This window comes from Ambystoma mexicanum, chromosome 1p (assembly GCF_040938575.1).
Source record: "Ambystoma mexicanum isolate Mex_15411 chromosome 1p, UKY_AmexF1_1, whole genome shotgun sequence".
NCBI lineage: Eukaryota > Metazoa > Chordata > Amphibia > Caudata > Ambystomatidae > Ambystoma > Ambystoma mexicanum.
Genome location: NC_090921.1, coordinates 124,065,164 through 124,081,205, shown reverse-complemented (window position 1 = coordinate 124,081,205; position 16,042 = coordinate 124,065,164). Strand labels below are relative to the sequence as shown.

Genomic DNA, 16,042 nt, shown 5'->3' with positions numbered 1-16,042 from the left:
TCAGTGCTACTAGGTAGCCCTGGCTCCGGCCCAGGCTGCTTTCTTTCACTTGGTTTTTAGTCCCAGTTGGGGTTATTTCTTTGCATCCTTGCTACCGGTAACGTCCTTAGTTTGCTCTCTCACTGGGGTGCCAAACTCTTACTCAGAGTTAAGTTACTGTGAGCCTCGCTCTCACATGGGTATCGCCGTATGGTGGGTGCGCTTGAGCCCTTAAGTCTATTATTGAGGCTGGCTGCGTTGCCTTAACCGGGCGGTAGAACCACAACCACCCCAATGTTGCAGTGTTGAAAGTTGGTGTAAAGCAATTTGCGGCCTGCCAATAAGATCTAATACAGATGTATTAATGGTAGGCATTAGTAATCATTAAAGTGATTTGACAAAGTCCATTTAGTGATCATTAAATTAACATGATATGACAAAGTCCATTCTAAGTTATGCTGATTGATTTATTCTTGTATTCAACCGACAAGTGTCATATCATGATAATGATCACTAAATGGACATTGTCAAATCACTTTAATGATTACTAATGCCTACCATTAATACATCTGTATTAGATCTTATTGGCAGGGCACGGATTTCTTCACGTCAACTTTCAGCACTCATTCTCACACGGTTCAGCAGCTTGAGGCTCACTCTGGTCTTTATCCCTTTCTTTTAATGAGCACTTCCAATGTGGCTTCCCGTTTTATTTCATCCCATTGTGGTGCTGTAGATCTGATCTCATAAGTAGCTAGCTGGAAAAAGGGCTCCATTTCTTGTGGTCATTTCAAAGGTGAACAGGGCTCTTTGTCTCATACTCTGCCATACTCTCTAACTACCAATCAGCTAGAATCAATGAAGTCTTGTCGGCGCGTTATAAATGACTTATCATATCATATCAAGTTGAAAGCAGGTACTACATAATGACCGTCTCTCATTTGAAGAAACCATGCCCCACTTTCTCATTCCTCAACCTGACAGAGTGAGTTTACACCCATGGGAAAGACCTCCAGAGACACTATGAAACCAGAAAAAGTGGTCAAAGAATTGCTATCTCTTACGGCAGCGAGTCTTGTTTCTCCAGGGTCCAAGGGTGATGTTCCTCTCCTGGCACTCATTGGCATAAGACTCCAAAGCCTCACAAAAAGGTTTCTGGGCTCCATCCAGCTCACACAGGTCATACACGCAGTCTTTGAAGAAAGCCTGGCAGAAGCAGAATTAGACTCTGTTACACATGTGCCCATCTAAATACTACGCTCTGAGCAGATCCCTGGGCCCTATGAGAGAGAAATCAACATTTTGGATGGAACCAAGATATCTATATTAGGGTGGGATCATGTTGCGAAATGTAAGCACCTACGTTCTCATTCAGTCAGTGCAATATCTTAATTTATGGGGTTTAACCTCTTTTGGTCTCAGACACTCCTTCCATCAACTTACCCCTCCCCCCTTTTAATCAGTCACACAACATTTTGCCCATCCATCCAATCATTCAACTTTACATTAGATATCTACATGTGTTTTTCTCACTCAAAGTTTGATCAGCTGATGTTTCCACTCACACACGTCCAAAATCATCCATTAACCTCACACCAACAATTTCCTCCGATCCTGCATTCCATCCTCTTCTACTGTAGAGTTGTTTTCTTAATCAATCTCAAATCAGTCTATCTACCCACTCACTCGATGGGCTAATGAGACCATCCATCCAATCACCACTTTACCCTCCCATCAAACTGCTGTTGGCCTAGTTATCTTCCACCCAAACATTCAAACACCTATCTGCCCACTACACCTTGCAGCCACCAAGCAATCATCACCGTCTGATGGCCAATCTCCCATGCTACATTAAGCCACTCAATCACTTCACACCCACCACCAACTCAGTAATATGTCCACCAACCCACTTTCTCACTCTCCCGCATTTGTGCAATTATCATTTCAATTTACCTAAAGCTGTTCATTGTCCTCTTTGTATACATAGGTATATTTGGAAACATATTCCTTATTCATTAAAAAGCATCATCAGTACATCTGATCCATCAATATTTTCATTCAGCCTTCGTATAAATAGTTGTCCCTGTTTACTGCTTTCCTTATATGTGGGCTTCTTTGCCGATTTTCTCACAACGGGACTCATTACAAGTTTGGCAGTATCCTAGTGGTAAGTCTGACATGATACCAACAAGCTGTATTATTGTTACCAGCACTCGGTCTGGTGGAATGTCCACCAGATTATGAGTGTATGAGTGCAGGATGATGGTGTAACTCCCCATTGCATGGAGTCCCATAGGAATCCAGTTTGCCAGTATCACAGCTGCTGGTATTACCACGCCTGTAATACCAGTGAGTTTTTGGGTGGTAAGATGGTGGAATGAAATCCAGCTTTTAGCTGGAGGTCACCCCGCCACCTCACCTGCAACCTTGTAGTTGGCCGGTGCGGAAACGTGCCGATATATGTTAATAGTGGCATGTTCATTTGGCATTAGCCAACTTATAATGAGCCCATGTCCCAACCACTGCATTCCCCAATGGGCTGGAAGATTCCTAAATGAATCCGCGCGACAAGAGACACTCACATTTGGGCTGATTTTGTTATGGCATGGAGCAAAGGGGCCATGAGGATCCACAAGGATCCCGCAGTAGGTGGGTCCTTCGTAGGATTCTCGTTCTTCCTCTGTGCATTCAGGAACCACGATGGAGCCGGTTGAGTTACACCTGAAAAAAAAAAAATAACATAACGTAAGATAGGACAAGACATGCAGGTGGTGATACAGAGTAAGTTGACGCAAAGAACGGGCACATCTCATAGCAAACAGCAACCATCTAGATATCATGGAGAATTCTCACCTGGGATCGACGTTCCAGCTGTTTCCAAAGTCATTGACTGCTGTCACCAGCTGCAAATCCGGGGTCTTGAAGTCGTTGCCCGGTACTCCATCATAGTCCCCACATAAACCGCACAGCTCGCCTTTGTAGCTGCAAAATGACATATCAGCTTGGTTTAGCTTTCTCTGCCACTATTATTTCCAGCTAATGCCCAGTACTTGGGTAACATGCTTTAATACTCACTCGCTGGTTACTTTAACATCGGCATAGTGGTTTCCATCATATCGCACGAATAGGCCAAAATCAGTTTGCACCACCATGTACTTCCCGGAGGATGAGATAGACAGTCCAGGAGCTGGATTGAAGGGGATGATCACTGTTTTTCCATTCACCTAAAGGTAAGACGGGGACACTCAGTATCTTTCCACTGACCAGTGTTAATAGACCCCCAAGTAATGTCTGAGACACAAAAGAGCAACGCATGGCTGTCAAACCCACCTGGACAATATTTCCCTTCAGAAGAGCAACCACCACCCCATACACCTCCACGTAGACGGCCTTGATGTACGCGACGGTGAGTGTGTTCCAGCGGTACTCGTTGGAGGCATACACTGCAAAGGAAGTCTGGGTGGAGTTGCATGGTTTGGCCAAGACATAGGTGCAGTTTCCATGGAAGTCATATTTCTTTTTGTCAAAGGTGCTGTAATGGGGGTCCCCAGAGACAATGCAAGTGGAAGAGTCTGGAAATCAAAGAGTAGATATTCAGTATCGCTCAGCAGACGACGTGCAAGAATGGCATCAAGTATGAGAAAGCCTACCTTTGGGGAAACATCCCTGCACCCCAGTGTGGTTGGAGCAGTACTCGTCTGGGGCGCAGCTGATATCTGTGCACTTGGTGTTGTTGTTGGCAAGACACTGACACACCTCCTTACAGGCATCAGAGAAGATGACCTCACCAGGCTAGGGATCAGAAGAGACAAAGCAAAGTCAGAACAAAAATACAAAAAGACCCCAACTGGAAAAAAGATGCCAAAAAGTAGAAATAGAAACTGAGCTGAGGGCACAGTAAACATCGAAGAAACACACTGGGCACAAAATCAACCTAGAGACACCAACCCAGAGATACTGTTTGGAAGAAACTTGAATACAGAGTAAGAAAGCAATGCAATTCAAACACGGTCATCAAACGCTTACAGTCTCACTCCATAGAGATGAAATGGTGGGGAGTGCAGCGTAATCTTTGTTCAAAATGGCCCAAAAAACAGCCTCCAGTTAGATGGGATGCAAAGTTATTTTTAAAATGCAATAGCTATATGTTATTAGATGGTGATTGGTTAATTTCTGGTTTCCTGTGGTTGTTTAGAGGATGTTGTTCATTATGAGAGACCTACAACGGGTGAGCACGTTCCCTGGATTCAGGTTTCAGTTGCTCGTTGTGGGATGCATCCATGAGTAATGCATGTGGCCTTTCTTATATAGCTTTCTATGCTTCAATTATTTGTCTAAAGCTTATGCCAACTGTGGTGAATCCCAGGGTACAGTCACTGCTTTCATGGGGGAAGCCTTTTCCCATGAGGCCAGGGAGGTGAGGCCACTACCCGATAGTGCCACTTGGGGTGGTACTCAGCAAGTGGATCAATTGGGATGGAAACCCTTTGTGGGACCAGTGACGATAGCCTTGGAGAATGCAGTATTCGCCACCTTCACCTCGGTCCCCTCTACCATTTTACCCAACTCATATCAATATTGTCCCCCAGACTTATATGTGTCTCTGTAGAGGATTGCATTCTCACAGATCATACTGGGATGAGGAAGAGGAAGGCTTACCCACATGGTGTGCATACCATAACTGACACAAAGAAGATCAGGCAAGGAGGCAAACGCCCACCATGGAACCAACATACACAGTACAGTCTGCTAAGATCCACTCCGGTCATAAAAAGCAAGGACGGGCTGTGTAAATTGTCAAGCCAGCCCTGGAGGAGCGAGGAACCAGACTCTGGCTATGTGGCAAGAGACCTCAGGGAAAGATAACTAGACTCTGCCGAGAAGGGACGAGTTTATCCAGAGGTTTTGTGGATCAGGAACCTGACGGGGAGAAAGGAAACGCGACTGTCGAAGCCAAAGCAAGAGAAAGATACACAGCCAAGGACACGACAGAGAGAGCATGTTGCAGCGGAGCCACTTCGAGTAGGACGCAGAACGCCAAAGCAGTTGAGAAGACCCGCTCCACTCCCAGGACAGACCAGAGACTGCAACAGCATTCCCCCAAGGTAGGAAAAAGGTCGGGCCAGCTGGTGGAACAGAGAGGGCACTGACTAAGATTACAAAGCACATACAAACCAAAAGCCTGATGGGAAGTAAGGAATAATTGCAGAAGCTGGAATGAACTTTACAAAGTATCCTACTGAAGATTACCTGGCAGGAGAGTATACCAGGTCTGTTCAAACAGGGGTAGAGAACCCACAAACAATATCTTGAGGCACAGAAAGGGATAACAAACAAACTGTGGAAGCAAGAACAAATGTTACAAAATATGCTATGTAGAACAGTACCTGGTAGGAGTCCACCAGCTCAGTTCAGCTGGACATTGAATACAGCAAGGTGGGAGAACCCACAAACACAGAGAAACAGGCTCTGGGACCCATATGAGGTCAGGTGACCTCCAGAGAGGCAAAACACACAGGTTGAGGACCCATACTGGATCAAGGGAATCCACAGTCAAGGGGCTGGCACCCAGAGAATGTTAGGGAGAACCTGTTATGTTATGTTAAGTGAACTTGGTAAAGCGCACGTACACCCAAAGGCATCTTGGCGCTGGCTACTGAGGAGGAATCAGAAACAATACGGTGATAACACCAAGGAGAAAAACGGCTTAGAACAGAGTAGTTTTAAGCATCCGGTGAAAAGTGAAGTGGTCTTCAGTTGCGCGGAGGGCCATAGGCAACTCATTCCAGGCTCTAGCAGCCGCCACCAAGAAGGCACGGCCTCCCATATAAGACAGACGATAACGGGGGCCACTGAGAAGAACCTGAGAGAAGACAATTCACATATTTGTCACAACGGTATTTGTTTGATTCTGTGGGCCTCATCACGAGTTGGGCAGTATCCCGGCGCTATTAGCACTGGATCAAGGGTTGGGCGGTAATGGGTATTCCCCATTGGATCCATTGGACTAATTGGGGCATTTTCAGCACAATTAGCGTGCGTAAATAGCGCCACAGTAATTGCGCCCTGAAAATGGGCGTCAAGTTGGCGCATTTACCCCCAGCGTGTAGCTGGGGGTAAATGCTGCTAGACTCGTGATTGAGCGTACCCTTAAATGCGGCAGTTATAGCGTTACTGCCGCCTTTAAGGGCTACCGCCCAACTCGTGATGAGGCCCTGTATCTCATAATACAATGATAATGTCTATGATGCACGTTGCAGTAACTCTTCTGTACTATTGTTTGTTTTGGGTCCTTTGGGCCTGTCTTTGACTTCTACTCAATGTATAGCTACTTGCCTGATGATGGATGAATAGTCCGAAATGCATTGGCAACCTGCCATTTTTTGCACAGGTCGCTCACAGTGGTTGTGTTAACTTAACACAGTTTGGTCTTTTGTGAACAAAAGTCTGGATGTAATGTTTTCAGGTTACCACTAACCGGCTAACATTGAAGAAACAGTACAAACAAATGTCTTTCTAGCTGGTTAGTGGGTCCAAGGTGGTGCAACCCTCACCGTCGGTTATTTATCCACGTGCTACTTTATTGCCATTATTTCCAATGCCCCGTGGGGAGACATTCTTGAGAGGGGATGCACCCCAAACTTAATCAACAACAGTGTCCTCTTGCAATTAAATTTGGTGTATAAAATTCAAATTAAGCGATGCCCTCTCACCCAGGTCAGTTTGTGCAGCAGAGCTTTGACCACTAGGCACCCAAAAGGATGCACTCTGCACAAGGTGCACACTATCTCCTGCACATGCACTCGATAGGCATAACCTTGTGCTTTATGCATGTTGTACCTTTAGGCTTGATTTGAGTACTATAAGGTGGGTGCACTCTTCATGAGCCGTCACCTCATGGTTATCTCAGTAACTAAACATCCCTATTTTTGCCCACAAACATGACTATATGCCAGCTCTTTGAAACAGCTGCTGGTGTTGGGGGTATAACGTGTGTTAGAAATGGGGCAGCCAAAGGATTGGCTTGGTTCCCTCCTAGAGAAACCCAACATACCTGGTAATAATGTCCATTGTAGGTGCAGCCACAGTCCTTCTTGCTCACGCATTGGGTTCCGCTCTGCACGAAGCCGGCATCACATTGGCAGCCCTCCACGCAGGGGCGGTCACAGGATCCGGGCTGCAGATTCAAGCAGGAAGCTGGACACGCAGAGGCACAAGGCTCATAGTGACTATTTGGAGGACAGGCTAAAGCTGGAAAAGAAAAAAACAAAATTGTGGGAATAGGAAAAATGTTGAGATGAGATGGTTGCTGTAGTGGTGCGGGTCCAGAGCTGAAGAATGGGCTTCCATCATCCCCAGCTAAGGATGGGCACTTATAGGTCCAAGACAATCCCATCTATCTTCAGATCTTTGTAAATCAGTGTTCACTTGAAATAATCTCCTGCCCTTCTCTATCACTTGTGGTGATTTGTTAAAAGATGACACTAGAGCTGGCATATTATTTAAATAGTTTGGATTTCTGGTAGTCATGTGGTCTGGTACTTTCATGTTGATATTGTCTCGACAAGAAACTGAAACCAATGACCATAAGCATTGTGGCCAAGTTGGGGAAGCCAACTAATCGACACGTTGTTGAATTCACTTTCTCTTTCGTCAGGTGTTCTGGGAATTGGGGCTTCAGTTCTGACACCGTAACAGTCCTTCACATCCATCGATTCAGAGGTTTATGGCATGGTGACTTCATGTCCACACAATGCAGCATCCTTCCTTCTTTCGGGATTCTCAACCTCTCCTTCAGAGAAATTGGGAACATAGACTTTGCATCTCACAATGCAACTGTTTTTTTTACTACCTTTCCTTTAGAGGCTCTAGGAACTTGGACTTCAGTTACCATAATGCAGGGTAAATAACGTTTCACTCAGAGATACTGGGAATGTGGACATCAACTCCCATATTTCTACAGGTTTCCGGTCTAATTTTTGGTCTCCTTATTTCTCCTTGATCGAACTCTTGAGATCGCTGCACCACGGCATCGAGATTAGCTCTCTGGCTCTTCCTCTTTCAGCCGCACACACAGTTCCACCTTCTCCAGTGCGTTGGGGCATCGCTGTAGGCCCTTTGCCTCTGCCCCTCACACACAGATTCCGCTCTCCCTCCATACACCTCTCCTATCTGTGCCCTGATTCTGCATATCTACAGGACTTGGGGTCCCTAACTCTGTTCGGCGGGTGGATTCCTTCACTTGGCTCTGCATCTTGGTGTCATTGGGGTCCTCCTCAGTCTTCAACATGGCCGTGGGTGCCCTCTTGCTAACTGGGGTTTCCAAACTCTTTCTCTTAGCATCAGCCAAACCCTTGCATGGTTCATCAGCTTCAGTCTCCCGCTCATCTCCATTCCTTTGTATTGATGAGCTCCTCAATTCTGGCTGACTGAAGTTTTAATTACCATTATGGTGCCGCAGATCTGGTCATGTGAGTAGCCAGGTGCAAACAAAGCTCTATTTCCTACCGTTAAAGGTTCATGGACACCTTGACCCATACGCTACCATTCTCCCTCCCTACCAGCCAGCTAGAATCAATGATGTCTAAAGCAGCTTCTGCATAATGACCGTAATAGAAATGTAACCTCTGAATCTATCATTTGAAGAAACCATGCCCCACTTTCTCATTTCCCAACCCGATACAGAAAGTGTACACCACGAGAAAGAGTTTCAGACTCACTATGATACCAGAAAAAGAGGTAGAATTGTTGTCTCTTACGGCAGTGAGTCTTGTTCCTCCAGGCTCCAAGGGTGATGTTCCTCTCCTGGCACTCGTTGGCATAAGACTCCAAAGCCTCGCAAAATGGTTTCTGGGCTCCATCCAGCTCACACAGGTCATACACGCAGTCCTTGAAGAAAGCCTGGCAGAAGCAGAATGAGACATCATTACACATGTGCCCATCTCCATCCTCCACTATGAGGAGATCGCTAGGCCCTATGACAGAGAAATCAATGTTTTGGCGGTCACCCAGATACAAGCGACCACAGTACACAAATGCATTTCCAACGAGGCCCCCTCCTACCTGAATCATTGTGTAACTCAAAAAATCCATCCACATCACTAAGACCCGGATCCAGCACACCTGAATGTACCCAGGTTCAAGTGTAAAAGAGCAGGAGGTTCCAGCTTTCCCATAGTAGCCCCTAAGCTGTGGAACACCCTCCCAATCCACATTAGAAATTAACATTCGCACCAACGCTTCAAGAGGCTGATCAAGACCTGGCTATTTGATCAATACAACTAGGACACTACGAGCATGACTAGACCACTCCTACCTTCTCTATGTTTACCACTCTATGCATGAATATGTGATTATATCTGATTGAAAATGTATTTCTATGCTGAAACATAACCTGTAACCAACTAAGCTTTGTGATACCTCCGGGTTTGGGCGTATAACAAATGCCATAAATAAATAAATAAATGATGTTCTTTCGGTTGGGTTAGCCGTACAAGGTTTAGGCATCTAACTTCTCGTTCAGTCTTGGCTTCAATCTCCTTAGTTCTAAAACAATCATCCCATCAACCCATGCATTCCTCCTTTAATGTCGCACTCAACCTTTTATCCAACTCCAACCATAACCCATCCACACACCCATTCAATTTTCCATTAGATCTCTATGTGTGCAATCATCTATCGGAGCACACACACACCCACACACACACAGACACACACACACACCCCTTCCACACACACACACAACCCTTCCATCAACCTCACCATGAACACTTTCCTACAATGCTTCAATCTATCTTGTTCTACTGTACAGTTGTCTTCTTAATCAACCACAAATCAGTCCATCGACCACCCATTCCAGAGGCTAAGTAGATCACCCACCAAACTACCATTTTAAGCTCCCATGAAACTGATATATTTGTCTAGTCATCTTCCATACTCCTATTCAGCCGTCCATCTACCAATTCATCCACTGATCAGCTCATTAAGCCTCACATCCACCAAGAGATCAGCTTCGTATGACAACTGGTCAATGTTCCATACAACATCAAGCAGCTCAGTCGCCCGTACACCCAACGCCAACTCAGTCAAGCATCCACCGACCCACTTTCTCAACCCATACTCACCCTGCATATGTGCAATTAACATTCCGATTTTATTACATGGGCTTAAGCCCCGAGCAAATAAATAAATAAATACAAATAAATGGGCATATTTGGAAACATACTCTTTGTCCATCAAAATCCATCATCAGTAAATCTGATCCATCGATCAATTTTATCAATTTTTCCATTCGGCTAGTGTATAAAAGGTTTTGGTGTTGCAGTGTTCCTAATATATGCCCCCCTTTGTCCGTTTCCTCACAATGCTCCACCCATTGCATTCCCCCCTTAAACTGAGCATGGGGATTCCTAAATGAGTCCGCGTGACACTCACATTTGGGTTGATTTTGTTGTGACACGGGGCAAAGGGCCCATGAGGGTCCACGAGGATCCCGCAGTAGCTGGGTCCTTCGTAGGATTCGCGTTCCTCCTGCGTGCATTCAGGGACAACGATGGAGCCGGTTGAGTTACACCTGAATGGGAAAACAGCAAGAGATAGGCCAAGCCATGTAGGTGGCGGCACAGTTGAGCCATGGATAGCCAGCAGCAACCATCCAGATATCAGAAAGAATTCTCACCTGGGATCGACGTTCCAGCTGTTTCCAAAGTCATTGACTGCTGTCACCAGCTGCGAATCTGGGGTCTTGAAGTCGTTGCCCGGCACTCCATCATAGTCTCCACATAAACCGCACAGCTCGCCTTTGTAGCTGCAAAATGATATATCAGCTTGGTTTAGCTTTCTCTGCCACTATTATTTCCAGTCAATGCCGAGTACTTGGGTAACATGCTTTAATACTCACTCGCTGGTTACTTTAACATCGGCATAGTGGTTTCCATCATATCGCACGACTAGGCCAAAATCAGTTTGCACTACCATGTACTTCCCGGAGGATGAGATAGACAGTCCGGGAGCTGGATTGAAGGGAATGGTCACTGTTTTTCCATTCACCTGGAGGTATGACAGGGAAATTCAGTACGTTCCACTGAGCAGTGTTAATGGATGCCCAAGTAATGTCTGAGACACAAAAGAGCAACGCATGGCTGTCAAACCCACCTGGACAATATTTCCCTTCAGAAGAGCTACCACCGTCCCGTACACCTCCACGTAGACCGCCTTGATGTACGCGACGGTGAGCGTGTTCCAGCGGTACTCGTTGGAGGCATACACTGCAAAGGACGTCTGGGTGGAGTTGCATGGTTTGGCCAAGACATAGGTGCAGTTGCCATGGAAGTCATATTTCCTTTTGTCAAAGGTGCTGTAATGGGGGTCCCCGGAGACAACGCAAGTGGAAGAGTCTGAAAATCAAAGAGTAGATATTCAGTATCGCTCAGCGGACGACGTACAAAAATGGCATAAAGTATGAGAAAGCCTACCTTTGGGGAAACATCCCTGCACCCCAGTGTGGTTGGAGCAGTACTCATCTGGGGCGCAGCTGATATCTGTGCACTTTGTGTTGTTGTTGGCAAGACACTGGCACACCTCCTTACAGGCATCAGAGAAGATGACCTCACCAGGCTAGGGATCAGAAGAGACACAGCAAAATCAGAACAAAAATACAAAAAGACCCCAACTAGAAAAAGGATGCCAAAACACAAGTAGGAATAGAAACTGAGCAGAGGGCACAGTAAAGATCGAAGGAACACATGTTCTGCTACTGGGCACAGAATCAACCTGGAGACATCAACCCAGAGAGAAATTGCTTTGACCAAACTTGAATACAGAGTATGAAAGCAATACAACTGAAACACGATCATCAACTGCTTACACTCTCACCCCGTAGAGATTAACTGGTTGGGAGTGCAGCATTCTGAGTGTGATCTCCCATCATGACTAGTCTAAGGTGATCCAGTCCACGCTGTGGCTTTTCACAGATTCCCAGAGCTGCGATATATTCAGTGTTGCAAATTTCCAATTGTTCCATTCTGAGGGGGGTCCCTGTCTGGACTACATCTAGCAAAGGATATCCAGATATATTTCCGTACCGTGTCATGAGATGTAGAAAGGTTGCGCTGCACTACTGAAGCGACGGTCAGCAGGCAGATGCTCAACCATCACCACCTTAGAGCTTTTAGCTTTGGCGATTTAATTTAAAGGTACAGCCAGTCTAAATAGTGTAGCAAACATAAAGACATACCAAGATAATGTAAAGATTAAGGAAAGAATGTACATAAAATGGGATTCTGTTTGGTTCAGAATTTCAGCTTGGATTAGTTTTTGGTGTTGTGTGCTGGTGTTGGGGATTTCTACTGCAGTTGGAATGAGGAGTTCAGATAGTCGTCCAGTAAAGAAGAGCTAAAGGTACAACTAGTCAAATTATTGTAGCAAAAATAAAGACATACAAAGAAAATGTAAGGTTAGGTAGAAGATCTACATAAAATGGCTTCATTTTAATTCAGAAATTCACAAGTGGGGTTAGTTTTTGGTGTTGTGTTCTGGTATTGGGGATTTCTATTGCAGTTGGATTGAGGGGTTCAAATGATCTTCCCCAGAGAACAACTTCTGTGAAACACAAATTCCAATTTTGCATGGTGGTTTAGTATTCTAGTATTATTGCTAATTTACAAATATTGTTTTTGTGTTTCCTGTTTAGACCAGATTGTGTTTTCAAAATAGTTGTTATCTTTATTTTTCCAAATGATGTAATTATTTTCTAGCTATGGCTACTGGATTTTCCAGAGGCTCTGGGTTGTTACCCCAAATGGTGAGTTTACTTATTCCAAGGGTTCTAGCAAAGATCTTTGATCCATGAAGTCAGACGTCTGCAATCCGTGACTCTCTGGATGTTTTGGACTACAACTACCATGATCCTTCAGCATTGACTACACTGGCTATGGCTGATGGCAGTTGTGGTCTAAAACATCTGGAGAGGCAAAGGTTGAAGACCCCTGAATTAAAGGAATCCCGCATTTTATTGAGTTGAGGGTGATCCAAACCAGCTGCATTGAGTCATTCTCACCATGGAGGACTGGCATCGGACAGTGATCTGCTCAACCAATGTGGGCTTCATTGAGTCAAGAAAGGGATTCAACACTATAAAAAACTGGGAACGCATTGGTTGTGAGACTCTGCATTTCTAAGCCTTCCAGCAGATCACTTGGTGACCCGTTCCTGGTGATCTCTCCTGGTAGATTAGGAGCAGGATGCTGTGCCCTTCTCCAGCCTCTGCATGGTTCTCCCCATTCACGCAGAGCCATTCTGGGGGATCATGAAGTAGAATAGACTGAGTGAAAGCAGTGGTCGAAGTGAGCGGGAACGTTCGGGAGCGCTGTTCCACTACATTTATTTTCTTACTGTTAACAGCTCCACTACTTTTTACAACCATTTCCACCATTCAGAACTGTTTTGTGAAGTTAAAGCTCACTTGTACACTTTACCACCCGAAAGCAGTTACAGCTAAACTGAAATCCATTTCAACTCAATTGGCTGTCAAGCAGCATGACTGCAACCCTTGAGAAATGTGTTGCACGTCGCTCCCTTCCTTCCTACCCTGTCCCCCACCGGAGTCACAGTTCCACTACTTTTCTGGTTCACTTCTATCACTAAGTGAAAGAGATTGGAAGTGAGAGAGCAGGAGCGTAATAAAGCAAGAAAGAGAGTGATATAGAGGGCGTTAGAGAGTGGAAAAGGGAGAGTGTATGTGTGTGTGTGTGTAAGCGAGAGAGAGAAAGAGAGAGGCAGAGAGAGGCAGAGAGAGGGGAAGGGAGAGAGAGAGACAGGGAGAGAGACAGAGAAGGAGAGAGAGAGAGAGAAAAAAAGAAAGAGAGAGAGAGAGAGAGAGAGAGAGAGAAAGAGAGAGAGAGAGAGAGAGACAGACAGAGACAGAGAGAGAGAGAGCACTGCATCTTTAAGAAGAGTGTTTTCTGTTTTCCTTCCCACAGGCTAGCCACCCTTAAACTTCCCCCGCTCTTCTAGAATGCTTGCTATTCCTTACAGGAAGCCTGGTGATGAGATCAAGCACAGGGAATTGATCTGCTCCCAGGAGAGAGCCCCCTCTCTGGTCCAATCAACCCCTCCCTAGACCGGCCTGCAGCCTCCACCCTATGGTGGAGTGTGGGGGAAAGGGCTGGGCAAGGGAAAGGGGAAGGAATTGCAGGGTGTACAAGGAGAAGAAGAAGGGTCTGGGGGAGGTGGGGTGTGAGGGAATTAGGTGAGGCAGAAGAGATGGGTGGTACAAGGCCACCCGTTAATGGTGATTGAGCTTCATGGCGTCACTCTCTAAAGAAAGCAAACGCTGCATTCCTTAGTGTGGGTGACGTCTCCACACTCTGGATCTGATCCTGGCCACTAATAATGGCTCTTCTGTCAACTGCCCCAACCCCAGGGGTGACGAAGGTAACATCTCCTGGTGCTCATAGTGGCGACACTTCCTGATATTATTGTCGCAACTACACCCTTGCACCGCTCTTGATCAGGAATGGTGCTTGCACTCGAGGCACAAGCACTCGAGGCACAAGCAGTCCAACTTCAGCCTTGCACTGCTCCTGATCAGGAATGGTGCTTGCACTCGAGGCACAAGCAGTCCAACTTCACCATTGCACCGCTCCTGATCAGGAATGGTGCTTCCACCCCAGGCACAAGCAGGGCAACTTCACCCTTGCACCGCTCCTGACCAGGAATGGTGCTTGCACCCCAGGCACAAGCAGTCCAACTTCACCCTTGCACCGCTCCTGACCAGGAATGGTGCTTCCACCCCAGGCACAAGCAGTCCAACTTCAGCCTTGCACCGCTCCTGACCAGGAATGGTGCTTGCACCCCAGGCACAAGCAGTCCAACTTCACCCTTGCACCGCTCCTGACCAGGAATGGTGCTTGCACCCCAGGCACAAGCAGTCCAACTTCACCCTTGCACCGCTCCTGACCAGGAATGGTGCTTCCACCCCAGGCACAAGCAGTCCAACTTCAGCTTTGCACCGCTCCTGACCAGGAATGGTGCTTGCACCCCAGGCACAAGCAGTCCAACTTCACCCTTGCACCGCTCCTGACCAGGAATGGTGCTTCCACCCCAGGCACAAGCAGTCCAACTTCAGCCTTGCACCGCTCCTGACCAGGAATGGTGCTTGCACCCCAGGCACAAGCAGTCCAACTTCACCCTTGCACCGCTCCTGATCAGAAATGGAGCTTCCACCCCAGGCACAAGCAGTCCAACTTCAGCCTTGCACCGCTCCTGATCAGGAATGGTGGTTGCACCCCAGGCACAAGCAGTCCAACTTCACCCTTGCACCGCTCCTGATCCGGAATGGTGGTTGCACCCCAGGCACAAGCAGTCCAACTTCAGCCTTGCACCGCTCCTGATCAGGAATGGAGCTTCCACCCCAGGCACAAGCAGTCCAACTTCAGCCTTGCACCGCTCCTGATCAGGAATGGTGCTTGCCCTCCAGGCACAAGCAGTCCAACTTCAGCCTTGCACCGCTCCTGATCAGGAATGGTGCTTGCCCTCCAGGCACAAGCAGTCCAACTTCAGCCTTGCACCGCTCCTGATCAGGAATGGTGCTTGCCCTCCAGGCACAAGCAGTCCAACTTCAGCCTTGCACCGCTCCTGACCAGGAATGGTGCTTGCCCTCCAGGCACAAGCAGTCCAACTTCAGCCTTGCACCGCTCCTGATCAGGAATGGTGCTTGCACCCCAGGCACAAGCAGTCCAACTTCACCCTTGCACCGCTCCTGATCCGGAATGGTGCTTCCACCCCAGGCACAAGCAGTCCAACTTCAGCCTTGCACCGCTCCTGATCAGGAATGGGTCTTTTGGTGCCAGATGCAAAAAGGTGCAGCTCTTTCCAAAAGAAACCAAATCATTTGGGACATTAAATGTATGAAAAAGGTAACAGGCCAAAGAGAAAGGTGGTAAGAGGGATTGTGGAAGTCGGTAACCACCAGATATGGACCAACACTCTTTCGCTCTGGCAAAATCTTGTTTATAAATGCGCAAACAATTTTGTGATTAAAACAAGGCCAGTTGAAGAGCTT

General features: G+C 46.7%; 1 protein-coding gene across 1 annotated transcript in view; it reads right to left on the bottom strand.

Moving 5' to 3' along the window:
* Positions 1-16,042, bottom strand: part of LOC138457973 (IgGFc-binding protein-like) — a 344,303-nt gene that overhangs the window by 174,494 nt on the left and 153,767 nt on the right. Inside the window, exons 26-38 of the mRNA XM_069607205.1 lie at positions 11,454-11,595; positions 11,134-11,375; positions 10,880-11,028; positions 10,658-10,786; positions 10,414-10,552; positions 8,739-8,880; positions 7,034-7,230; positions 3,630-3,771; positions 3,310-3,551; positions 3,055-3,203; positions 2,833-2,961; positions 2,562-2,700; positions 1,044-1,185 (exon numbers count right to left, since the gene is read on the bottom strand). Coding sequence (XP_069463306.1) covers positions 1,044-1,185; positions 2,562-2,700; positions 2,833-2,961; positions 3,055-3,203; positions 3,310-3,551; positions 3,630-3,771; positions 7,034-7,230; positions 8,739-8,880; positions 10,414-10,552; positions 10,658-10,786; positions 10,880-11,028; positions 11,134-11,375; positions 11,454-11,595 — 2,083 coding nt within the window. The remainder of the gene's footprint in view (positions 1-1,043; positions 1,186-2,561; positions 2,701-2,832; positions 2,962-3,054; positions 3,204-3,309; positions 3,552-3,629; positions 3,772-7,033; positions 7,231-8,738; positions 8,881-10,413; positions 10,553-10,657; positions 10,787-10,879; positions 11,029-11,133; positions 11,376-11,453; positions 11,596-16,042) is intronic.